This window comes from Microcebus murinus, chromosome 11 (assembly GCF_040939455.1).
Source record: "Microcebus murinus isolate Inina chromosome 11, M.murinus_Inina_mat1.0, whole genome shotgun sequence".
In the NCBI taxonomy this organism is placed as follows: Eukaryota; Metazoa; Chordata; class Mammalia; order Primates; family Cheirogaleidae; genus Microcebus; species Microcebus murinus.
Window position 1 is genome coordinate 85,096,242 of NC_134114.1, and position 25,361 is coordinate 85,121,602.

General features: G+C 51.9%; 1 protein-coding gene across 1 annotated transcript in view; it reads right to left on the reverse strand.

The window, feature by feature from the left end:
- Window positions 1-25,361, reverse strand: part of MCC (MCC regulator of Wnt signaling pathway) — a 267,530-nt gene that overhangs the window by 7,806 nt on the left and 234,363 nt on the right. The window contains exons 13-15 of the mRNA XM_012763744.3: window positions 24,751-24,985; window positions 19,021-19,230; window positions 14,634-14,734 (exon numbers count right to left, since the gene is read on the reverse strand). Of these exons, the coding sequence (XP_012619198.1) occupies window positions 14,634-14,734; window positions 19,021-19,230; window positions 24,751-24,985 (546 nt within the window). The remainder of the gene's footprint in view (window positions 1-14,633; window positions 14,735-19,020; window positions 19,231-24,750; window positions 24,986-25,361) is intronic.

A 25,361-nucleotide genomic window follows, 5' to 3' on the forward strand; every position in this document is an offset into this window, starting at 1 on the left:
AATTTCTAGAATGGCAAGGACCTTACTTGGTTTGGTTCCTAATGTATCCCCAGCACAGGGGCACCTTGCCCGTGCCTGGGTGATAGCTTCTAGTGAGTGTCAGAACAGCTTCAGAACAACTCACTGAAGGTACTGTGTGTGATTCCTTGGGAAATACTGGGAAACCAGGATTTAGGGAAGGAATTCCTCTAAAAGGGACTCACTGTGAGTGTGAGGAATATAAGTTAGCATGGTTGGTTTAAAAGGCAATTTGGTAGTATCTAGCAAACATAAGAAATGAACACATCCCTTAAGCAACTTGACTTCTAGGAATTTATCTTGCAGAGATAGCATGAGCACAGGTTCCTAAAGGTACATCAGTTATAGCTGGATTCACTTTGGGATTGGTCACAATCATCAATCGGAAACAACCGGGGCACCCGGTGTATCTGAAACCACCCTTTACTCCGAGTCAACACAGGGGTGGCAAGGCGAGAACTGTGGTAAGGGCTTAGAACTGAAGGCACAGGCCTACCTAAAGATGATAATCAGCCACTGTCCCCTAGTTTGCTTCTCTATAATTGCTATTCTGTAGTCACAGCTGGTGGTCATAAAGATTCTGAACGTTCTCTGCAGATAACATCACCTTTTCAAAACCTAAAGGGAGTTTCTGAGATGTCTTCCAGGCCCCATGTTCCAGTGGACTGCCTGACCCACCCAGACTGCGGCCCATACTGAGAAACTGACTCGACTGCATTTGTGACCCCAACCCAGGAACTGACTCAACATAAGAAGATGATTTCTACACCCCTATAATTTGGCCCCAAACCTAACCAGTGGGCAAACTCAGTTACCTAATCTTTTGCCCGCCAAACTCTCTTTAAAAACCCCAACTCTCAAATTCTCAGGGAGGCAGATTTGAGAAATTCTCCTGTCTCTCCGATTATTGCTGTGTGACATTAAACGCTTTCTCCACTGCAACCCTGACTGCCTCAGTATTGGCTCTTCTCTGTGCAGCCAGCAATGCAACCTGGTTGTGTGGCCACATACCCATGCTACTGAAATGCTCTATTTAAGCTTGTAAAAAACGCAGATGGAGATGCACTGGCATGGAAGAGTATCTGTTACATTCAGTGAAAAGGGTGAGTTCTATAGGATATAATTTTTGTAAAAATAACAAAATCAATGTAAATATCTGATATATCAGATTAGAAGGCTAATAAACTCAACAACAGTTAACTCGTGCGAAGATGACAGAAGGCCTTTGTTCCCTACTTGACTCACGTTTTGCACTGCTTGGCATTTTTACAACTTTGTATGCTTTTTGCAAAGTATGCGAATTGGGAGTCCTCTAGGAGGGGGATGGGAGGGTGACCTCAGGGTGGAAGATGCCCATCAGGTGCCCAGATGGTTTGGACCCTGGTTCTTCCTTCCTGACCTTTTAAATATCTAATATAATTTCTGCCTCTAGCTACTGTGAGGGCAAGCCAAGCTCTCCAAACCGATCAATGAGGATGGGAACTATGACACACAAATCCAGGCCTGTTTTTGTGAGAGAGGACGGAAGAGGACCATCTTTAAGGGAAGCCTGGCAACCAGCTTGCAGTCCAGGACTGGCAGCCCCGAGGGCCAGGGGGAGCCTTCCAGCAGCTCGCCCCTGCTGAGAACGTGCTTCTCCTGGGCTCTAGCAGGCACCCAGAAATTTCCTCAGATCTGGCTGCATTTCTGACTGGAATCTGCAAGTGGCAGCATTTCCTACCTGAAGTGAGAATGGTTTGCGGCAGGAGGGCGGCTCCCATCCTCTCGGCCTCCAGAGGGGAGGCTGGGAGAGCTCCAAGGAGTCCCCCTTCCCTCTGGCTAAACTGTCCTACATTCTGTTACTGTTTAGATTCCTTTCTCTTTCATTCTAATGCTGACAGCAAAAGGAAAGCAGAAAACTGTGAAGACAAAAATGTTAGCCATGAACTCAATATGAAATTCACAACAAAAAACTTGACTCAGAGTAATACCATCCCTGCCTCCCAGTCACATCCACCCCGGCAGGGAGGGGATGGACATCCCAGGCCTACCACAAAACAAAGCGCTTCTTTCCCCAGCGCCTAGGCCTTTCTTTGGGGGACTTTGAGAACCTGGCAAGATCCAGAGGGGGAGAGACGCCCAGGGGGGCAGGAGAGGCGCTCGCAGACCCTGCCCAACCTCACTGTGGAGTGGGTGGGGAGTAGCCATTGCTGGGGGCTCAGAATCGCCCCCAGGAACTGCCCTGGCCTCAGGAAGGGAGAGGGAGTGAACTGCGGGTAGAACCTCTAGGATTAAAAGCTTAAAATTTGTACCCCCATAATATGCTGAAATAAAAAAAAAAAAGAGCTAATCATAGCATCAGCTCATTCATTTAAAGATACAAAGACAGGCCACACCTCAACCCCAAATGTTAATTCGGGTTACTTCCCCTGTTTCATCTGAGCAAGGCAAATAACAGCAAGAGGGTGATGACTTCAGCATCACTCTTCTGGGCTCCAAGAAATGCTAAACTGCTGCTAAGTAACACCTCCTCCAGACCTGCGTGTTCAGTACGGCAGCTACTGCTGCACAGGTGGCTAGTCGAGCACTTGGAATGGAGACATGCTGTAAGTATAAAATGCACTTTGGGGGCCGGTGCCGGGCGCCACGGCTCACACCTGTAATCCTAGCACTCTGGGAGGCCAAGGTGGGGAGGATCGCTCAAGGTCAGGAGTTGGAAACCAGCCTGAGCAAGAGCAAGACCCCGTTCTCTACTAAAAAATAGAAATAATTTAATTGACCAACTAAAAATATATAGAAAAAAATTAGCCGGGCCTAGTGGCGCATGTCTGTAGTCCCAGCTACTCGGGAGGCTGAGGCAGAAGGATTGCTTGAACCCAGGAATTTGAGGTTGCTGTGAGCTAGACCGATGCCACGGCACTCTAGCCTAGGCGACAGAGTGAGACTCTGTCTCAAAAAAAAAAAAAGCACTCTGGGATTTGAAGACAATAACACAAAAGTGAAGTTTCTAGTTAATAATTTTTAAAATATTGATTATATGTTGAGATATTATGGATGCATTTGTAACTGTTATTAAAGCTAATTTCATGTGTTTCTTTTCACATTTCTTAATGTGGTTACTAGAAAATTTAAAATTACATATGTACCTTGCATCTGTGGCTCACATTATATTACTAGTTGGCAGTGCTGCTCTACAGCAATTGTTTAAAGCAGTGGGCCCTAACCTTTTTGGCACCTGGGACCGTTTTCATGGAAGATAATTTTTCCACGATGGGGGCAGAATAGGGAAAGGGGATGGTTTCGGGATGATCCAAGGGCATTACATTTATTGTGCACTTTATTTATATATTATATGATTATAAATTATTATCACATTGTAATATATAATGAAATAATTATACAACTCACCATAGGTTGGGGAGCCCAGGTTTAAAGTAATATTACCAGGTCTTTCCCCTGGATTCTATTTAGTGGGTTTGGGTTGAGATCCAGGAATTGTAGTTTAACAAGTACCCCCACTGCCTCTTCTTACCAGGTGACTCTGGAAAAGCAGACCCTGGGTCTGAGGATGAGCTGCATGTGCTTTCGGAACCAACTCCCTGAATTTATATGCAGGATCACATGCGTGGGGCGCACTTTCCTAATGTTCACAGCTTTCCTCAGATCCTCGAAGGATAACTTGGGAAAAAATGCTAGAACCACAGCTTGCTAATCCAAGTCACTTTGAAACCTCAACCATTCATGTCCTGTTCCTTCTAGTTCCTAATTTAAATTTGCTTGGCCTTCAGTAAAGAATTTACAGGGTTTGTGTTACATAAAGACAGTAAGGCCCACAATGAGCACTTTCTTAAGCTTCCCATAGCAGAGAAAGTAAAAATGGAACACTATGTGTTCCAGATGCCCCCTCGATAGTAATAAATTCTAGAATGGCCAGAACTGCATAATCTATTCCTTATTCTTTTATTCCTTGTGGCAAAGGAACTCACGAATTTACAGCTATATCATCAAGTAAAAACAATGCTGGGTTACAGCAGGGCTATGAAAACCCAAGTCGCCCGTACACACGTTATTTCAGTATTTCAGTCCTCCCACCCCAGCATGTGCAGCTCCTAAGCAATGGTGAGGGCTATTTCTGGTCACAGAAGGGCCCACGAATCTTACTCTAACCACACAGTCAGGGAGGTGCCTTTCTTCTTTTTAACCAAGACATAATTGTAAGCGGTGGAACACACACACGGAATTTAAGAGGCAGACGCCTGGGCATTTCACAGTAGTAAGAAAAACCAAGGTGGCTGGCCAGTAGGCCAGGCAGGAGTCCGGCTAAGCCAGCCTCTGTGGCAGGACTCGGTGTACCCAGGCAGCCTGGAAGCATGGCTTTGTGGGCCATCAGAGAGGGGGTTGTATCCTGCCTAAAGTAAAAAGGCCAGCAGTGGACTCTGATTAGACAAAGTCCAAATGAGGGGCTGTGGGAGTCCTGGGGCGAGAGCCCAGCCCCGATGAGGCAGTGAGTGGCTCTCGGCCACCAGAAACCGTTCCGAGGAGGAGCTGTAATCAGACCAGACCACAGGGAGTCACAGCCAGGCAGCCACAAGGCCCGGAATTTCTTGGTAATTGCTGATTATACGGAATTAGTCTCTGAGAGAATTGTCTGCATATGTGCTTTTTCTCTTCCTCACCTTTTATTAACTCTTCAACCCCACTCAGGCTCTGCCTCCACTGAAATGGCTCACTGAAAAGGTCACCAGGGATCTCCATGTGGCCATGTGCTTTCTTAGTTCCCTCTCGGCACCATCTGCACGGTGGGCCGGGGCCACTCCCTGTCCCACCGGGCCCCAGTGCCTGGATCCCGTCCTCGCTCCCTGCCTGCTCCATCAGCCCCCCTCCTCCCTGCTCCCCCTCTGAATGTGGGCAGTTATGCAGGACTTGGCCTGGGCCGTGTTTATCTTACCCTTTCTCTGATTGATTCTCTCCATTCCCATTTATTTTCCTAAAAACTATCTATCTGCTAAAACTTCCAAACCTTTATCTCCAGGCATCTCCTTGAATCTCTGGACTTGTCTATTTGATGTCTCCCCTTAACAAGCATCTTCAGTTTTAACATGTCCAGAGCATTACTTTTGAGATTACCTTCCAAAGCCACTCTTGCTCCTGTGTCGGGACAGGGCAACACCTGTCACCTGGTTACTCAGAGTCATCCTCATCCTCCACATCCATGCAACAGCAAACCCTGTCTGCCACATCTCGTCTGCTTGCCATTTCTGCTGCCACCTGCTGTCCTCTCTCACCTGGGTAACCACGACAGCTGCTAACTGGTTTCCCCGCTTCCGCCTCTGCCCCACTCTGATCTGGTTTTCACACAGCAGCCAGGCCAAGTTTTCAAAATGACAAATCAGATCATATTACTGCCCTTCAGTGCCCTCCCTACACTTGGAATGAAGCCTGTGGTCTTACCTGGCCCCATAAGGCCCTTCTCCAGCGACCCCTGGACCAGCCCCTGCCTCCCAGGCCTTTGGGCTCACCCCCACCCTTGCTTACTACCCCAGTGCTGGAATCCTGCCTGTCCTCTGCCTGGGATGTGCCTCTGCCTCTCTCTTCCTCCCTTTCCATCTCAGCTTAAACGTCACCTCTTCAGAGTGACACCTCTCTCTTCAGGGTGTCACCACCCTGACCACCCACCTAAACAAAGGATCCAGAGTTCTGACAACACAGCACCTTATCATTTCCTTCATGTTACTCATTGCAAACTATATTGACCTTATTAAAAAAAAAAAATCTCCAGAATGAGTGTGTCATATTACCCCATTTCCTTCATGATAATCACCATCATCTATAACTCATTCTTGAGGAAATCCAGGCAGCAGGTAATGGCTATCTCTAAGTCCTTTACAAGGATAAAGGTCATTTCATTCTCACACAATCTTTGAAGTCAGTGCTAATTTTATAGAGGAGGCACTTGAGGCCCAGGCGAGAGACTTGCCCACAGCCAGCAGCCTGCAGAGCTGGGTCTCGCAGAGCCTGTGCCCCGAAGCAGCTTCATAAAGGGAGTGCAGCATGCGGAACTAAGGATTAAGTGTCCCCAGGTAAGGATGCTCTGCCGGTATTACATTGAGTGTGGCCGCATTCTGCCAGGAGTAGCAGCACGAGGATGATAGCAGTGCTTTTTGCCCAGAGTTTCCTGTGAGCGTGTTTCCTGTCCAGGAAATGCAGCTAGAGTTTTCCCCACGGCCGCAGCGTGCTGATGCTCTCCACTCCTCTGCCTCTGTGAGATCCCGCGTGAGGCCTTTTCCTCTCTGAGCTCTTGCAACATTACAGGAATGACAGGAAGGTAGGAGAAATCTCAATGCAAGCAACACCCACCTCAAACCCTTGGGTGTGCATCATTAGTCATTATCTACGCCCTTCTAGGCATCCTGGCCCCGGGGCTCGGCAATTTGTTTCTGTGATAACGGACCCACAGGTGCACTCTGTATTCCATTAACGTCCTGCAGACCCATGTGCACTTATGGAATTCTAAGCACAACTTCCATTGCTTGATTGCTATTATAAATCAGCCATATATGAAGCATTAGTAAGTATAAGTTTTTTTTTGTTTGTTTTTTTAAGACAGAGTCTCCCTCTGTCACCTGGGCTAGAGTGCAGTGGCATCCTCATAGCAACCTCAATACTCCTGGGCTCAAGCGATCATCCTGCCTCAGCCTCCCGAGTAGCTGGGACTACAGGCATGCGCCACCATGCCTGGCTAGTTTTCCTTTTTTTTTTTTTTTTGTATAGAGGGCGTCTCTTGCTCAGGCTGGTCTTGAACTCCTGAGCTCAAGTGATCCTCCTATCTAAGCCTCCCAGAATGTTAGGATTACAGGTGTGAGCCACTGTGCCCGGCCTGCAAGTGCAACTTTAATGAAATAGCACATTTTAAAATAATGGCCCTCTCCTAATAAAACAGTGAAGATTCTGGCTGCTTGTTTGCTCAGTGGGAGCTCCTGCTTTAAAAGCACCCCACCCAGTCCCCTTTCCATTTCATCCCACTATTTGTAGGGCTCAAAACCAGTATTCATCCAGAGCTACTGAAATAGGCACCAACTGGTGCCATCTTTTTCCCTTTATGGCCAAAAGGTGGCTCCTACAAGTCTAGAAGGTTTCTAAAGCTGGGCAGATGGTTTTGAACTTGGACGTGGATGTGAACTGAGGAGTCGGCTGGTTTGTCCCGAGGCTCTGCCGACAGCCGGGTGCTCTGCAGGCCACCGATGGGTAGGAGCAGTTAGCACCTCAGGGGCTCAGAGGAGAGCAGGAAGATACCTGGTGGAGGCGACTGAGGGAGGCTTCAGGAAGAGAACATTCTGACGGGGGATGAGGAGGGGCCCACAGGTGAGAGAGCCAGGGAAAGAGCAAAGGGCAGCTCCCGGAAAGGTGACGTGGCCAGAGTGGCTGGACTGTGGATTATGTATAGGGGAAACATTTGAAATATGGGATAGGAAGTTAATTTAGGGACCTATGAACAATCTTGAGTGCCAAGCCACCGAAGGTCTATGCAGAGCAACCTAGCCTGTGTTTTAAGGTATTTGGGTGGCAGAACCCAATGGCAGAATAACCTACCGGGACACTACTCCGTGAGTTCTGAGGAGCTGAGGGCCACACTCCGGAGAAGGCAACGCGATGGGAGGGAATAGACGGGATCTCAAGGGAAGACATAAAATGACCTGCTGACAGGGGGCGGAGGGGGAGACTTCCAAGTTGTAATCCTGGCTCATTAGCAGAACAGAATGAAAGACTATAAACAGGAATTCTTCAAAGGGCAGGAGGAAACAGAATTCTGTCTTGGACGTGCTGTGTTTTGAGGCCTTAGCATCATGTTTGGGTGGAGATGTCCAGTGGGCGTGAGGCTGAAATAATTTAGGGACCATTTAGTGAAGCTGAGATAATTTAGGGACCATTTAGAAGGCGTCAGAGTTGAAGTTATGTTGTTGGCTGAGTAAGCCATGGTCCCTGCCCGAAAAGGGGCTCTCTTTCTGTGGGGGACTGCGGGTGGAGGAGGAGGGGTGGAGGGGAGGGTAGAACCAGCCACAGTACAAGAGCAATGGAGAGTGTTCTGTGATAGAAGGAAATTCAAGGCACATAGGAACCAAGAGATGAGGGGGGGGAGGGAGAGGGGGGAGGAGAGGGGGAGAGGGGGAGAGGAGGAGGGGGAGAGGGGGAGAGGGGGAGGGGGAGAGGGGGAGAGGGTGTGTGTGCTGGGAGTCCTTTCTGCTTGGAGGAGGAGGGAGGGAGGGTCTGGATACACGTTACAGTCGAGCTGAAGTCACACTGGTGTGAGTGCCTGGGCATGGGGCTGGGTGGGGTGAGGGCAAAAGCAGCTGCAGGAGTGAAGTCCTAGAGGCACAGAAGCGGGGCCGCAGTCCTAGTCACTCCCAGCGTGCGACAGGCGGGAGGGTGGAGGCAGGCACGGGGCAGATCGCACACTTGCTAAGCAGTTTGGATACACGCTCGGGAGCCACTGGAAGGCTTTTGAGTAATGAGGTGTAGTACATGCAGAATACTAAAATGGCCCCAGGATCTCTGCCCCTTAGAGTACAAACACCTTCTAGTTCAGGCGTCCTCAAACTACGGCCCGCGGGCCACGTGTGGGCCGCCTAGCACATTTATCCGGCCCTCTGGGTGTTTTTGCCGCCGCTGCCTGTCCTGCTTAGCAGCCGACTCGTCCCGGGCCCACAGTGCACACTCTCCATCGGTCTGAGGGACAGTGAACTGGCCCCCCTGTTTAAAAAGTTTGAGGACCCCTCTTCTAGTTATTCAATCAAATGTTAATCTAGGTGCTGCTGCGAAGGAATCTTGCACATAGGATTAAGCTCCCAAAACAGCTGACCTTAAGATTGTTCCAGGTAGACCTGCTCTAAGTAGGTGAGCCCTAAAGAGGGCTGGGGATCTTCCAGGAAAGAGATTTGGAGCACGAGAGGGACACGTCTCCGGGGAGGTCCTCACTGCCGGCTCTGCACGTGCAGGGGCCATGCAGGACGGGGGCTCTCGGAGCGGACAGGCCCCCGGCCCAGAGCCAGCGGGAAGACGGGAGCCCAGCCCCACAGCTGCAGGGAGCTGCATCCCGCCGACAAGCAGAGTGAGCTGGGGAGCAGAGTCTCCCCCAGAACCCGCGGGTGAGCGTGCAGCCCCGGAGGACACTGTGGCTGCAGCCTGGCAAGACCTAAGCAGAGGAGCCAGTCGTGCTGTGCCCACAGAAACCGCAAGGCGTTTTGTCACACAGCAGCGGGAAACTCTTAAGGGGGTAACCATCTTATTTGTATCGTACGAGGTTACTCGTTGACCCTGAGCAAATTTCCCTCCTTTTCTTGGACCATTCTCAGGAGCACAGTGTGCTCTGGTATCCCCTTCTCAAAAGCCTGCCCAGTAGAGCTGCTCACACCGGTTGTCACCACCCCTGGCCCACCCCAACGTGGTGGCTGCCCCCTCACTTTGAAGCTCCTCCTTTTCCTGGCTTTTGTGCCTCTCTTGCTGGTGGACATTTCCAGGCCTGCCTCCTGGAGTTCCCCCCATGGCAGTAACCTGCACGGTGGGCCCGGGGGTCCGGGATGACTTGGGGGAACTCCTACTCCCTCTCTCTGAACCCTCGGATTTTTGCCTAACGTGCCTGTCCCCCCCAGAGTGGCCGCCTCCACTGCTCATCAGGGTCACATCCAGATTTGGTTTCCTGCGATCACACTGGTCAAACAGGGCTCGCCTGGCACTGGAAGTCTCCTTACCGGGATCTGACATGTGGCCCTCTCTCCAAGCAGCAGTGGCTTGCCCGCCTGGCATTCACCACAGAGATACTCACAAAAGGGATCTGCACGCCCCTCCTCTGGTGGATGAGTCAGGCGCATCCTGTCACTGGACAGAGTGGCTGCTGCAATGTGTCGTTCGCCTTGACCTAGCGTTTTACAGAACCATCTGGCGTGGCACATGCACACAGGTGGCACATCCCAGTTCCCCGAGGGGCTCAGCAGAGCCCCTAGTGGGCGTGTGTCTAAATGACAGCAGCCTCCTGCAGGAGCAGGTCCCCAGTGGCAGCTGGAGCCGGGTCCTCCCCTCTCTCGGGCTGGGTACCGCCTGCTTCCAGGCCAAGGGAAACAGGAACGCATGTGTGGTGGCACTACACACTGCCCCTCGCCGTGTCTCGAGCCACCTTTTCCAGTCTACTTCCCGTCTCCTGGCCTGAGGAAGCACTGACCCTCAGTTTAAAAAATATATATTTTTTAGAGATGGGGTCTTTTTATATTGCCCAAGCTGGATTCAAACTCCTGGGTTCCAGTGATCATCCTGCCTCAGCCTCCAGAGTAGCTAGGACTGCAGGCACGCGCCACCACGCCCGGCTCAGATACTTCCCTTTTCATCAGCGTGGCTTGCGTGTGACCGGCGTCGCAGCTCTGTGCCCTGGAGGACACCTGCCTCCCCCGCAGCCCCTCGGGTGCCCCCAGCGCTGCTAGACTGACTGGGAGTCGTGTGCCAGGGGCACGGAGCTCCCCCTTCGCCCAGACCGGTCACCCCACAGCGGCTACAGTCTTCAGTAAATTCACAGGCGAGCGCTCGGCTCACTCATCTGCAAGCAAACCAGGCTTTGCCAGCACATGTGGGGTGCAGGGGGCCCCACAGAGAACGTGGAAACATGCGATGTCCCCACCGCCTCACCGTGTGACCTTGGGACACCACCCAGCCTCGCCGTGCCAGTCCCCCCCAGGTGACACCGAGAGCAGCACCTGCTCCCGGCTGCTTCCCAAGAACACAGCCGAGACGAGCCGCTTGTTCCTCTCAACCGTGCTCGCTCGGGCCCGAGGGCGGCCGCACAAACCCCACAGAAGTACGAAGAAGAGTCATTTCTGAAAATTCCCTTTCTTTAGCTGCCCCGCTATAATTCACTTCATTGGTGGAGGGATTATTCGGTTACATTTTGTCAGGACCGAGGGCGAGAGAGGGATCTGAGCTGGAGAAGGGATCTGCAGCACACAGTCTGCGTGCACAAGAGCAGAACCAAGATGCCCCGAATAAGAAAACACCTCATGTGCAAGACTGCAAACCTGGTCATCCAGATGGGGTTTTATGGCAATACCAGAGCCAATAAACTGTAATAAATGTTCGCAGAAGTGGAGGGAACGAAATCAAACCAGATGGGAGTTATACAGCAAGTGTGGGGTGGCACAGAGCCCTGGTTTTGTTCCAAGCAGGAGAAAGTTAGGAGAAGACACACTGCGAGAGCCAGGGCTGGGGGACAAGGCCCAACAGAGGCCGAAGCCCGGCCAGGTATACGAGGAGACTGGGTTGGGACAGGGCCACGACCCAGAACCAGTGACTGCAGTGTCACGGGGCACCCCCCCCCCGGGAGGGCTGGCTTTCCTCAAGCACGACCACGGCTTGGCCTCTTCCCTGTCCCCTTGGCAACCTGCTCTCTCTGATCTGGCAGCCTGGGCCCACAGTCCTGGCACCTGGAACACCACCATTTTTCAAGGGAGGAATACTGCAGAAAACACCGATAAGATTTCCCCAGCTGCCCTTAGCCACTAGCTTAGCAGAGATTTAATACCTTCAAAAAGAAGGTGTTAGTTTCCATCCGATTTTTAAAAATAAAAACATCCCCAAAACCTCAGCCCTCAGGTGTCTGCATTAGATTACCCTCATGAAATGATTATTCCAGTTCCTAAGCCATATTTACAATATAATTATGTTATTTCCCTTTTTCCTTTGGCTCTGTGGGCTGTTTCTTGGCTCCATACATCTGAGTCCTGATTAGAAATCCATGCTAACCGACTTAAGGCTGGGGATTGCAAAGCCACGGTGACTGACGGAACAAATGAAATCTCCTTGTGTTTAGTCAGCACAACCTCCATCCCGCTTGTGCCAGCAAAGGCCTCTGAGGTTTGGGGAATCTGAGAAATGTAAAGGCTTAGCTTACAGATGCAACATCCACATGGCTCCCAGTTGGAGCCAGGGGGTGGATTTCCATCGTGTTTCTGGCACCGTCAAGACAGTAGGATTTGCCGAGGGTGTTTTTTGGGGCTGCTTCTCTCCTCCCACCCCAAGCAGAGCAGTTACCATGTAACCACACGGCCAGAGGCGCTGGCAGAGAAAAAGTATTACAACTTGGAAGGAAAGACAAAAAGTGACAGTAAATCTGGAAGGGAGTGAGGCCCCCCACGAGGCAGCCTTCGACCCCCATCAGCCTGGGGCCGCTCTGCAACACACAGAGGCCGGGCTGGGCCGAGTGATCTCCCTGAGACCCCACTGCAGCCTTCCCCTCCCACCCCAAGGCCCCAGAAATGATAGGAAAACGTTTTCTTAAATCCCCAAAAGCATCCGAGAAAGCAGGGCGTGCTCTCTGTACAGCACAAACCATGAGCAGTCATAAAAAAACGAAAGACAGATGTCTTATTCTTCCTGAAAAAGGAAACCCTAACTCAAAATGCACACAGAAAAAAAAAAACCTCTGCAAAAGGAGAAGGGTGCTCCAGCCAGAGGTGTTGGCCATTAGAACAGCAGGGGACAGATGCTCAGACTAGAAGGCTGTTACCAGCCAGGAGGGACAGGAAGCCTTGAAGACCAGCTTCTCATACAACCTGCTGAACGCCCGACTTCACAGGACCTGACTGCATTTTCGCGGTGGCTGTGCTCAGCAAACACTGGCTGCCAGGAGTTTAAGGTGTAAGAACGACCACACAAAAAAGAAGAAGCACCAAATATTTAGGGAAATTCAAAACCAAGGAAGAGTCATAAAACTCAACCATAAAAAGAATTTACACATGAGGAAAGAGAGTTGATACAGCAGCCCCCCCCCAAAATTTAAGGAATTAAGCATAATATCCTTAAAGAGGTGCAAGAGGATATATTGTTTTAAAAGAGATGATAGATTTCATCACCAAAAATAAAAACTCAACACAGGCTAAATGCTACAATGGATATAAAGGGAGCCAGAAAATTGAGCTAAAAATCGATTTTTCTAGAACTGCACTGATCTGACAGGGCAGCCGCTGGCCACACGGCTGCTGAGCAAGACAGTCGGCTGGTCTGAATTTGAGATGGACTGCAGGTGCCAAATACATACCAAGTTTGAAAACTTAGCACCAAAAAAAAAAAAAATATATATATATATATATATATATATATATATATATAAAATATCTCATAAGTTTTTAAAATATTGATTACATGTTGAAATGATTAACTTAGATACACTGGGTTAAATGTTATTAAAATGAATTTCACCTGTTTCTTTTTTCTTTTTACACGTGGCTAATTAGAAAATTTAAAGTAACATACATGGGTCGCATCACACTTCTAACAGACAGAGCTGCCGCTCTGGAACCCAGAGCAAAAGGAGCCCCAGAAAGCAGGAAGAGTTGGGGTACAGAAGACCGATCCAGACGGATCGGCATCCGATTCTCCCTGGGGAAGGGGGAAAGCATGGTGGGGTCTCGGGTAGGGGGAGAAACACTGACGACAGAGGGAAGTCCCCCAGGACTGAACAGACACACTCTACCCACAGGGCGGACGTTCCCACTGACGCTGGGAGCACGGTGAGGGTGCCCGTTCCCACCCTTGCTAGTTACCACTGTCTGGAAGGTTCCAACCAGTGCAACAACATACCACAAAAAAGGAAAGGAAGAGACATGTTCTTTTTTTTTTTTTTTTTTTGACAGAGTCTCACTCTGTTGCCCGGGCTAGAGTGCTGTGGCGTCAGCCTAGCTCACAGCAACCTCAATCTCCTGGGCTCAAGTGATCCTGCTGCCTCAGCCTCCCGAGTAGCTGGGACTACAGGCATGCACCACCATGCCCGGCTAATTTTTTCTATATATATTAGTTGGCCAATTAATTTCTTTCTATTTATAGTAGAGACGGGGTCTTGCTCTTGTTCAGGCTGGTTTCGAACTCCTGACCTGGAGCAATCCGCCGCGCCTGGCCGAGACACGTTCTTATTTGCAGATGAAGTGACTGGCTACGTGCTCTCCCCTCTCACTCTCCTTCCCGAAGGCCTGGCGCAAACAGGCTTCTCGGTTCCTGGCCTCCAGCGCAGGCCAAGGTAGTGTAGGGCAGAGGAAGGGCAGAGGAATTTGTAGGACAGAGGAATTTTTCCAATTGTCAGGAATTTACTTGGGTGGGGCAATGAGCTAACCGCAAACCTTTGCTTCTGGTCATTGCTTGCTTGCTACCCCGCTGTATGGGGAATTATGGGATGAGGTCATTGAAGCACAGGCGACTGGCCCATCAGGCACTAGCGGGCAACCAATCATCTTAAAGGTCAACGCATGATCCACGCGTGCTCGGCTTGTGCACCGCTTGTGTGCCATGGGGGTAAAAAGGCATGCTGTCACACCAGTCGGGGTCCTTGCCCGCGAGAGTGGCCACTGCGTTGGTGCTCTGGGGCTTGGACCCTGGCTAGCCAGAAAATAAACCTCCCCTTGTGTGATTGTATCCTCGATGTCTCTGCTTTTCTGTCTGGTGGGGCTGTGGACGGTCGGTCCCTAACAGTAGGACACGCCCGCACCCCCTCTTTCCCAGGCAGGCCTGTGGCGACCCGGAGGAGGTGACATGCGCAGCGGCCAAGAGAAAGGAGAACGAAGCGGGCGCCGGGCCGACCAGCGGCCGGGCGTGGGAAGGGTGCTTACCGCCGGATGGCGTTGGCGAACTCCGCAGCCAGCTCGCTGTCGCTGCACGTCGGCCTCAGTTCGGCGAGGGACAGAGCTGGGGAGGCGACCTCGGCACACTCCTGACAACAGCAAACACGTTCTCATTAGACCAGGGCCAAGCCCGACGGCATGGGAAGCCCAGCGCGCTTGGTGCCCATGGGTGGTGACGGGGCAGGCCGGGCAGCGAGCCAGAGAGCGCCCTCTGCTCCCCGATACCCGCCACCTTCACGGGCTGCCCAGGGCGTGGGGAAGACACCCAGTGTGCTCTGGGCACCCCATGTGCAATCACTCATTTCATCGCCCCGGGACTCCTGGGGCCGGAGCTGCCATTTATCCCCATTTCCCCGGGGAGGAAACCAAGGCACACGGAAGTTACGCTGCCCGCTCAGCAGCGAGGAGACGCGGTGGAACCAGGACTCAAACCCAGGCCGCCTGGCTCCAGATCGGTCTCTCCACCACTAGGTCAAGCCTCTTGTAATGACAAAGTCAAGTGAGAAATGCACGTGACTATCCCTGTTGCCCCGTTCCGCCCCTCCTTGGGAGAAAACCGGCCGTCTCTAGATGCAGGAGCTTTCCTGGGTTCGGCGTGACCCCTGAGACACCCGGGAGAGGAGGAGGGAAACGGAAGTGCACCCCACCCCCACGGACCAGCGTCAGACAGGCGCCCTGACATCACGTGAGCCAAGTCCTCCCGTTACAGCCGAGGAAAGCCAAGAGCCAGAATCCCAAATCGTAAAGAGAGTGAAGACGGCTCGCAAAGCACCGTCCACGCCTGCTTGAGTGCTCTGCTTTCTCTGCGTGTAGACAGAGAGCAGCAGCTACGCCACACAGGAATGTGGCCGGGGTGGGGACACACTCATCTGGTCATCTGCTCTACAGACACGAGCAATTTCTGCCACGCTGCAGGCCGGAGACTAACAAGCTTGCAACCGCTGCAGGAGATGGAATGTGAACAGAAAACTGTGACAGGATGGGAGGAGAGCTGCAAAGAGGCACGGACCCAGTGTGCTAGGAGTCCCGATGACAAGAGGCACACTGTGACCCTGAGCACACTCTGACACACAAACGTGTTCCACCCAGGGGTTCCCCCGGCAGCAGCACTGCCAACACCCGCACACCCTTCCCTCCACCGTGCCCTCTGCCCAGACCCTCCCCCCTCCAGTTGTGCTCACAGACCCAAGTGCCCCTGGCTGCCCCTGGAATCTGTCACTACCTTTGTATCCATTCCCATTTGAGGTTAATATTTCATAAGATTCCTTGAAGACAGGGACTGCCGTGTCTCATTCACACATCGGGTAACATCTGGTGCGTAGAGACAAGAACTGCAAAAGCCTAACGCAACTTGGGTAAGATTTTGGGGTCCAGTTGTGCCGGTTGGAGAGAAGTTTTTAAAACAAGCATGAACAACACCTACCGAAGGGAGCAAAGGTGGCCCGCCACCTGTTTTTATACAACCCACAGGCTAAGAATGGTATTTCTGTTTTTACAGTCACAAAAAAAAAAGTCAAAAGAAGAATATTTTGTGCAGGTGGAAATTATGTGAAATTCAAATTTCAGGGTCCATAAATAAAGTGTTAGTAGAACACAGCGAAGCCCACTGGTGTCTCTGCTGTCTCTGCTTTTGTGCTGTTAACTCTACAAGGGCAGGGAGGGTCTGTGACTCTCTGGTGGCGCCTGAGCCACACCATCTGCCTCGTCTACCAACAGGTAAGAACGAATGACTAGCCCAGACAGGACATTTCAGCCACGCGGTGAATGGATCTAATATTTGAAAGATGAGCTAATCTGCTTACTCTAATTTCACTACCTGAACAACACAGGCTGCTCTTATAAAGCTTCTTACTGTAATGTTAAAAAAAAAAAAAAAATCACCTGGCCTTTTCCATCAGAGCAATTTCCGTACTTTGAAGCCACTCCACAAAACACAGTGTTTCTCCCAGTCAAAATAAACACCACGAACTAGAGAACGCTCAGTTCATGGGCCGTCTGGCAAGAGCCTGGCAAGTCCATTTCCACCATATCCTGGGAACACACACAGACACTGCTGCTCTGTCCCTTAGGCTCTGTCCCAAATTGACTGCTAACAAGCCCAAAAGGCAAAAAAAAAAAAAATTAAAAAAAAAAAAAGAGAGAGAGATTTGAAGGTGTTTGTATGGAACAGAAAACAATCTTCCTAAGCCCTACACGCTACCCTATGAAATGGCACCGTGTGGCTGGTCCCCGCACTCCACCTCAAGCCTTGCATGAATGGTTTCATAGTGCACTTGTCACTGTGACTTCTCTAAAGCCCAAACTGTGTCACATCTCCCCCTGCTAAAGACCCATCATGATTCCTCGCTGTCCCAAGGATAACCCTGCCAACACACCGCCCCTACTTCCCTCCGGGCCTTTGCACGTGCTGCCCGACTGGCCTAGAGGTGTCCCCTTCCCTTCCCTGGCCCTCTGCCCTGCCCCTGTGCAACAGGCTAGCTCCCGTTCTCAGAAGTTCTTTTCTTCCAGAAAACCTGTCCTGCAAATCTGAGTTCTGTGCCCGACTTGTAGCCTCCCGCGGCACTCGGACATTCTATCACACTGCACTGTGATCGTCTGTTTGCTCATCTGTCTCCCCCTAGAAGGTAAATTCCTGGAGGACAGATGTTGTCTGTCCCCATGGAGCTGCCTTGGACCGAGCTGCACGTCACCTCGATGTGGGTATGCTGTGAGTGCCCGACCCCAGCTATCGGCTGTGGACAGATGAAAGCAGCTGAGGTCTCGTGAGGGCTGGCCCGGCTGGGAGCCACGGCCCTGTGCCCGCTTCCTCCTCAGCAGGTGGGGGTGGCAGAGGTGTGGCCGTGGCCATCTGGGAAGGATGCTTCTGAGTTCCCAGCTACTTAGGGAGTGACGGCTCACTGCCACACAGCATCAGCACTGTTCCCTCCTCCCCGGGTACACCACTCTCTCTGAGACGCCCCTGCACTTGCGCCATGAGAAGCCACTTAATGAACCAGCAAGTCAGCGTATGCCCACACGTCCTGGGTCTGACACCAACTAGGCTCAAGAGAAACTGGCATTTATTGGAACAGAAAACTATGGTGCACAGAATCTAGAGTACCCTTAGATAGGGATCTAATTCTTTAGGGTCTAGAGGGTTTTTGCCTTCCAATGCTGTATTTGGAATAGTTCTGAGGTACGGGATAACGGAATGAACTTGGATTCCATAAAAACCCGTAAAGGACCTGGGGGCCGATAGGAGTGTGAGCTGCAGAACTATGTCCCCAGGCGGCCCACTCTCCAAGGGTGCAGGCTTTGTAAGCCGAGGCTCGCCTTCCTCCTCCTCGGCCTCCAGGTGGCTTCCCACACACTGACCAGGGACGGAAGCCAGGGGGCAACGCGGAGGACAAGGAGAGAGCTCATTAGTCACATTTAGGTTACATCCCGATTCTGCCATTCCTTACTTGTGAGAACCCTCACTTCTTTTGAGCCTCATTTTCCCCATGTGCGTGGGGATAACAATTCTCTCCCCAGAGCTGAGAGATGAAGGGAGATAATGGACGTACTGATTAGTAAGGGAGAACCCCCCTTCTCTGCAGCTTTCTTTCTGCAGTTTGCTGCCCATGGTCAACCATAGTCCATAAATACTAAATGGAAAATTCCAGAAAAATACCAATTCCTAAGTTTCAAATTGTGCATTATTTCCGAGTTGCATAATGAAATCTTGCACTGTCTCACTCCATCCTCCTAGAGCCTTTGTCCAGTGTAGCCACGCTGTCTACACTTCCCATCCTTTGTCACTCAGCGGCCGTCGTGGCTGCCAGATCAACAGTTTCGGTACCGTAGTGCTGTGTTCAAATAATCTTTATTTTACGTAATAACGACCCCGAAGTGCAAGAACAGTAAAGCTGACATATTATTATGTGCCTCATTTGTAAACTTAATCATAAGTATATACATACAGGAAATCACATGGAATATATAGGGCTCAGTATTATCTACGGTTTCAGACATCCACTGAGGGTCTTGGAGTGTATCCCCCGTGGACTGGGGGAGGGGACTATGTACAAATCAACACACGGGGTCACTGCGTGAAAGGGGTTTAGGAGGAGGGGCTGAGGCCTATATCAGACCACCAGGCAATTGCACAGATCGCGCCTCTGATAGGGCTGTGACAGGTGAAAATGTTTTAACTATTACATAAAGTGAAAACTGTTTTTTTTTACCTGTAGTAACACTCAAAATGTTACCTTCTTCTTAGACACCTAGGGATGACCTGCAGCTCCTATCCAAGTATAAGAAATGGAGGCAGCAGGGCAGCGAGGCGTGACCAGAGGCCACCAGGCAGAAGAGGGGCCTGGGCCCGAGGGTGTCCCCGAGCCGCCGCGGGCCCTACCTTGCTGGGTTTGTCTTTGCCGCCGCCGCTGCTGGTGGAGCTGAGCGAGCGCATCCGCTGCTCCTTCTGCTCCTCCACCTCGGACTTGAGGTGCTCGATGTGCACCAGGTAGGCCTGCTCCTGCGCCTCCCGCGTGCTCAGCTTCAGCTCCAGCGCCTTCTTCTCTTTCTCCAGCAGGTAGAGCTGGGCCTTCAGCTCGGCCATCTCCTCCTATGGAGCAAAAAGGACACGGAGCATGTATGAGGCGCCCGTGATCTGAGAGCAGGGCTGGCCGCCGCCAAGCGGGTGAGCGAGAAGGGGGTCCCCGGCCGTGACCCGGAGACTCGTGGGACAGTCACCACTCCGGTGCTAAGAATAAGATGACTGGGAGGGGACCCGGCAGGTGTCTCCACACATCTGAAGGACTGACGCGTGGACAAGGCCGTGTGCTTCGTCACTCTACAGACTAGAACTGAGACAAATGGGTAGACGTTATAGGCGAGCAGGTTGTGGTTCCAAACGAAAACCTGTGTACCTAGAACCCTCTGAATGGGCACGCTTGGCTTGCTGGAAACCAGTTAGCCGTGCAGGGAAAGCCGGGTCTGACTAGATCCCCTCAAACTCCTATTTCAGTGTCTGATGGCATCAAGCCACTTATTTGCCCACCCTGATGGCCCTGCAGCTGGGCCGGGCGGCGGGGATGCCCACAGCTGGATCCCCCTCTAGTCTCGCCTACTCGGAGTGCCCGAAGCAAATCAGTATGCACAGAGTTCCTCACAGTGACTACTGGTCAGGTAGCTTCCGAAAGTATCTTAAAGAACTCAAGTGAGCTGTCCATGGAGAACAGGAAGTGAACCCAACACAAGACAATGCCGCCATCCTGGTACCAGAAGCCAGATAACCATGGTAACCGCCAGCCTTCATTGAACATGTGACATTGTTTTAAGTGTTCACCTGAAGTATCTCATTTAAGCCTCCCAACCTGAGGTATTCTGAGTATCTCCACTTACAGATGGGAAACTGAGGCACCACAGAGGGAAGTTCACCTGCTCATGGCCACCGGGTTAAGCTGTGGAGCCAGAGTGTGAACCCAGGCCGTCCAGCTGAGAGCCTGGGTTGTAGGCACCAAGCTCTGCTGCCCCTTGCCCTCCAAGATGGGCCCTAACATGACTCCTGTCCTCTGCCGGGGGTGAGTGGACCGCCACATGCCCGGCGCCCCCAGTGAGCTCTGTGATCCCTTCTCGAAAGGATTCCTCATAAAGCTGAGTCACACCTAAGATGGACTCACCAACGTCACTGGTTCTGGCCACCCCTGAGGTAACCCTTCTCTGAGGTCACAGGCCGCGGATCTGCTGGGCTCTCCTGAGTGAGTCAGCTGGGGCTAGCTGTGCTCACCCTCCAAGGTGGGGAAATAGGCCCGGCACAGTGGCTCACGCCTGTAATCCTAGCACTCTGGGAGGCCGAGGTGGGCGGATTGCTCCAGGTCAGGAGTTCGAAACCAGCCTGAGCAAGAGCGAGACCCTGTCTCTACTATAAATAGAAAGAAATTAATTGGCCAACTAATATATATAGAAACAATTAGCGGGGCATGGTGGCGCATGCCTGTAGTCCCAGCTACTCGGGAGGCTGAGGCAGGAGGATCGCTTGAGCCCAGGAGTTTGAGGTTGCTGTGAGCTAGGCTGACGCCACGGCACTCACTGTAGCCTGGGCAACAAAGCAAGACTCTTGTCTCAAAAAAAAAAAAAACAAACAAAAAAAAAAAACAAAAAAACGGTGGGGAAATAGCTGGAGGGCACCCACCAGGCTTGTCACGCTCAGGTCTAGGGGACATTAGTCAGTGTGCTCAGTGTCTACCCAGAACACCCACCAAACCTTTTTCCTCCTGAAGCTCAGCCACGAAAACCAGAATGGAATGTGTTTCCATACCCAGAAGGCTTCTCATCTTCTGCATTACAAGCGGGATTCTGAAGGCTCTGGCAACACTGAGCTAATGTGGATGGTGGCTTCCAGGACAAACATAACTGCATGCTTCAAAGAAGGGAGGATAAGTCCACGGGCGCCCCAGAGGCGGAGAGGGGACTCCGCCAGAGGGGACCGGCAAGACGGACAGGGGCCGGCTCACAGGGGCCTCAGGCCGGTCTGCAGCCCCGGGCCCTGGGCCGTAACGTCTGTGCGAGGGCCGGGCCCTGGCCTCCGTGAGCTGGGACTCTCGACGCACTGCCAAGACTGAGAGACTGGAAAGCTTCCTTTCTGGAGATGTGGCTAAGAAACTTGTCATCTCTCAGGCTCTGGGCAGGAAAAGGAGGAAAAAAATCTCTTTTGAGGAGTCAAACCTCAAACTCGAGTCATGTGCAGGTGTGGTGCGGGAATCCCCAGCCAAGAATGTAACAAAGAGCAGTCTTAACCCTCGGACACCGTGGGTCCCAGCAGGTCTGAACACCGTAGAGCCACTCTGAGGGGACAGCTGCAACCCGGGATCCGCGGGACCCCATGGGAAACAATGTCCACGGAAATGGGCCAGAACTTGCATTCTCGCCCCTGTGCCCGAACCAAGGAAACGAAAAGGAACAGCACTGACCTGGAAGCGGCAGATACAAGAAGCAGAAACAACAATGTGAAAAACTAGCAAACATAGATCTAAAACAATTAAACAGATAAAGGAACAGGAGTCATAGTGAAAGGACAGGACTGGGCGAGGTGGCTCTCACACCTGTAATCCTAGCATTCTAGGAGGCCGAGGTGGGCGGATTGTTTGAGCTCAGGAGTTTGAGACCAGCCTGAGCAAGCGAAAGACCCCGTCTCTACTAAAAATAGAAAGAAATTAATTGACCAACTAAAAATATATAGAAAAAGTTAGCCTGGCATGGTGGCACATGCCTGCAGTCCCAGCTACTAGGGAGGCTGAGGCAGGAGGATCACTTGAGCCCAGGAGTCTGAGGTTGCTGTGAGCGAGGCTGATGCCATGGCACTCTAGCCCGGGCAACAAGAAAGAGACTCTGTCTAAAAGAAAAAAAGAAAGTAAAAAATAAGAGTGGATTTGCAAAGGAACCAATTAGATCACCTAGCAATGAAAATGTATTTCCTAAAAAATCATGTAAAAGAAGTGAGAATAATAATCTAGAAAATGAGTTTCTCGGCAGTTGTACCCTAGAACAACAGGGTGCGATGCAGCGTGACCTGCTGGAGACCGGATGTGGGGCGGGCGAGCACAGAGCCCCAGTGCCCGGGAGGGACCCGCGGGAAGAGGAGAGGACTCCCGTGTTCAGCCGTGGAGAGATTTGCAGGAAGGGTGCCGAGCCGGATGCCAGCGATGGCCGCCCTGGATCACGGTTATGGATCGTTCCCCTCCGAGCTTTTCACAGTTTCTACTCCTTTAGAAAATGTTTAAGATCAGTACACATTTTATTTTCAAGTGGCAAAGGGAATATTAGAGCTTTTATTCCAACAAAAATGTCTTTCCTGGCTGGAATACCACTGAATTGATTCATGCCACACACTGGCCAGAATATGAAAAGGAAAACCTCAGTCTTTAGCCAAAGAAAACATGACGTTTGGAATAAATATCGGAAGGGCAGCCCCGGAGCTCATGGCATAGGGTGCGACGGGCCACAAAATCGTGACTTTCACGATTGAGGGGGAAGTCACCTTGATCGTGGAGCCGAGGCCGGCTTGTGAGCAACAACAGGAGAAATCAGAGCCAAGGCAACGTGCGACGGCTCCAGAGAGAGAAGTCAGGGTCTGAGCTCAGCGGGTGGCTGAACATAAGCACGTCTGGACACGACTGGGCTGAGGGAAGGAGGTGAGATTCCTGCATCTGTTGCCACTGCCTGGCATCTTCCCAGACCCCAGCAGCCACCGCAGATGGGATGTGCTGAACAAGCCACCTCTGAGTGTGCTGGGACGGCTGTTGCCAACAGCGCCTCTCCACGTTGTAACCAGGGTTCTTCTCTGGGGACAGCATTGACCCCAACAGAGGAGACCGGTTAGGAGCTATGAACTCAGCGCCGCCACAGCACACTCTGGCCTGCTGGACTTGCCTCCAGTTCCTGCTTGTGACCCTCCTTCTACCCCCGGGAGCACCTCCCTCACATTTCCACTCCTGGGAGCCAGAGGCATGGCAGCATCCAAGGCCGTGCAAGTTAGGCCTCTGCCCGCAGGAGAGCCGAATCTGGAAAGCAGGTTTGGGAATGTGACTTCCAGCCCCCAATTCTCCCATATCTGCAGCGGAGCCCTGTGCTGACCCAGGACCTGCAGGGGCAGCCCCAGGCGAGTTCCCACCTCTGCTGTGGGTCTGGCGAGACGCAGGCTGCAGTGACACAGGTCCACGATCCCCACCAGCTATTATTCTGTTTCCAGCCCAGCTGGGTGGGCTGCAGCACAATTCTGACACTAACTACACAGAGTTAGCACAGACCATGCCCAGGCTGAGGCCAAGTTCTCCATAGACTGCTCTCACTTCAACGCCAGCCACGTGCCTGCAGTGGGACGAACACCAGGCCATTTGTACTTCTGCCTGCAAACGTGGGGGAGCCCACGACCCTCTCAGGGTCGATAACTCGCTAGAACATCTCATGGAACCAAGGAAAGCACTACACTAGCAGTTACAGTTTTATTGTAACAAGCACACACAGGGTGAGCTCCAAGAGAATCCTGAACACAGATCTCCTTCCTGTGCCCTCTCCTCGTTGAGTCAGGCTGTTGGTGCCTCAATATGTTCACCACTGGGAAGCTTCTCTGAGTGTCAGAGTTTTTACTGGGGTCTCACTAAACAGATAGAATTGATTAAATCATCGGCCACATGATGCACTCAAGCTCTGTCTCTTCTCCCCTTCCTAGGAGGAGTCAGGTAGCTGAAAATCCCAACCCTCCATCATGGGCTCCTCCTTGTGGTGACCAGCCCACATCCTGAAGCTGTCAAGGGGCCTACCATGAGTCACATCATCAGCGTAACAAAACATTCCTATCATGCGGGAAATTCCAAGGGTTTTGGAAGCTTTGTGCCAGCAATCAGGGACAAGTAATCACATCACAGTCACATAGTCATGACTACACCACAGCTGCCCTCTGAGAGCCGGCAGCAGGTGAAAGGCTGCAGCCTGGCACCCCTGGCTGGAAACGTGCAGACTGTGTCCCGCCGAAGCGATGGCATTTCACCACTTCCCAATGAGCGGTACTGGCTTTCCAAGAAAGCTACCCCTGCTCCAGAAATGCCGGCAGGTAACTCCACCAGCGGGTGAACTGCTCTGGATCTGATCGGGAAACGCTGACCTGAGCAGCCCTGCAAACCTTCACTGGGGGGGCACGATGCCCAAGTGGGCTCAAATTTGTACCAAAGGGGTCGGGGTGTCAGAAGCCAGGGCTCTCAGCCAGATCCTGCAACTGGCCTCACCTGTTCTACCCTAGCCTCAAGTTCACATTATCAGCAGCAAGCCAGGGGCACTTTCCAGCATCCTGAGATTGGGGTCATCTTAGGTGGACAGAGACTTACTCCCTCCTGCAGAGGTCTGATCTGGCTTCTCTCAAAGGATGAGGCTCCAAAGCTGGGCTGGGACACCCCAAGAAATCCTCCACTCACCACCCAGGAATATCCAGTGCAAATAACCCCAGACATACTGAAACCATCCCCGCCTGCAAACGAGGCTCTGGCTCCTCGACAGGGTGGAGGTGACGGAGCATGGGTGAGGTCGATCCGTCACCACCTGCTGGACCCGCTCTCAGAGGCCATCCTTCTGATGACACCCCGGCACGTACCTTCATGGCCATCAGCTCCTGCATCAGCACGGCGTTTTCCAGGTCCAGCCGCTGGCTGTCTCCCCGGGGCTTGACGTCGTAGCTGAGGGGATCAATGTGGATGCTCTCCAGCTCCAGCATGGTCAGCTTGACGGCGGCCCTGTCGTTCTTGAGCTGCTGGATGTAATCCTTCAGCCGCTGCTCGTCCTCCTTAGTGAACTCCGTGTCGCAGCTGCTGGCTGTGGAGCTGGTCGTGCTGAGAAGAAAGAAAAACAGGACCCGCCACACGTCTGCAAGTTGTCGCCACACGATCCCTCCTCCCCACTCTTCTTTTTTTTTTTTTTTTTTTTTTTTTTGAGACAGAGTCTCGCTTTGTTGCCCAGGCTAGAGTGAGTGCCGTGGCGTCAGCCTAGCTCACAGCAACCTCAAACTCCTGGGCTCGAGCGATCCTTCTGTCTCAGCCTCCCGAGTAGCTGGGACTACAGGCATGCGCCACCATGCCCGGCTAATTTTTTTTATATATATATCAGTTGGCCAATTAGTTTCTTTCTATTTATAGTAGAGACGGGGTCTCGCTCTTGCTCAGGCTGGTTTTGAACTCCTGACCTTGAGCAATCCACCCGCCTCGGCCT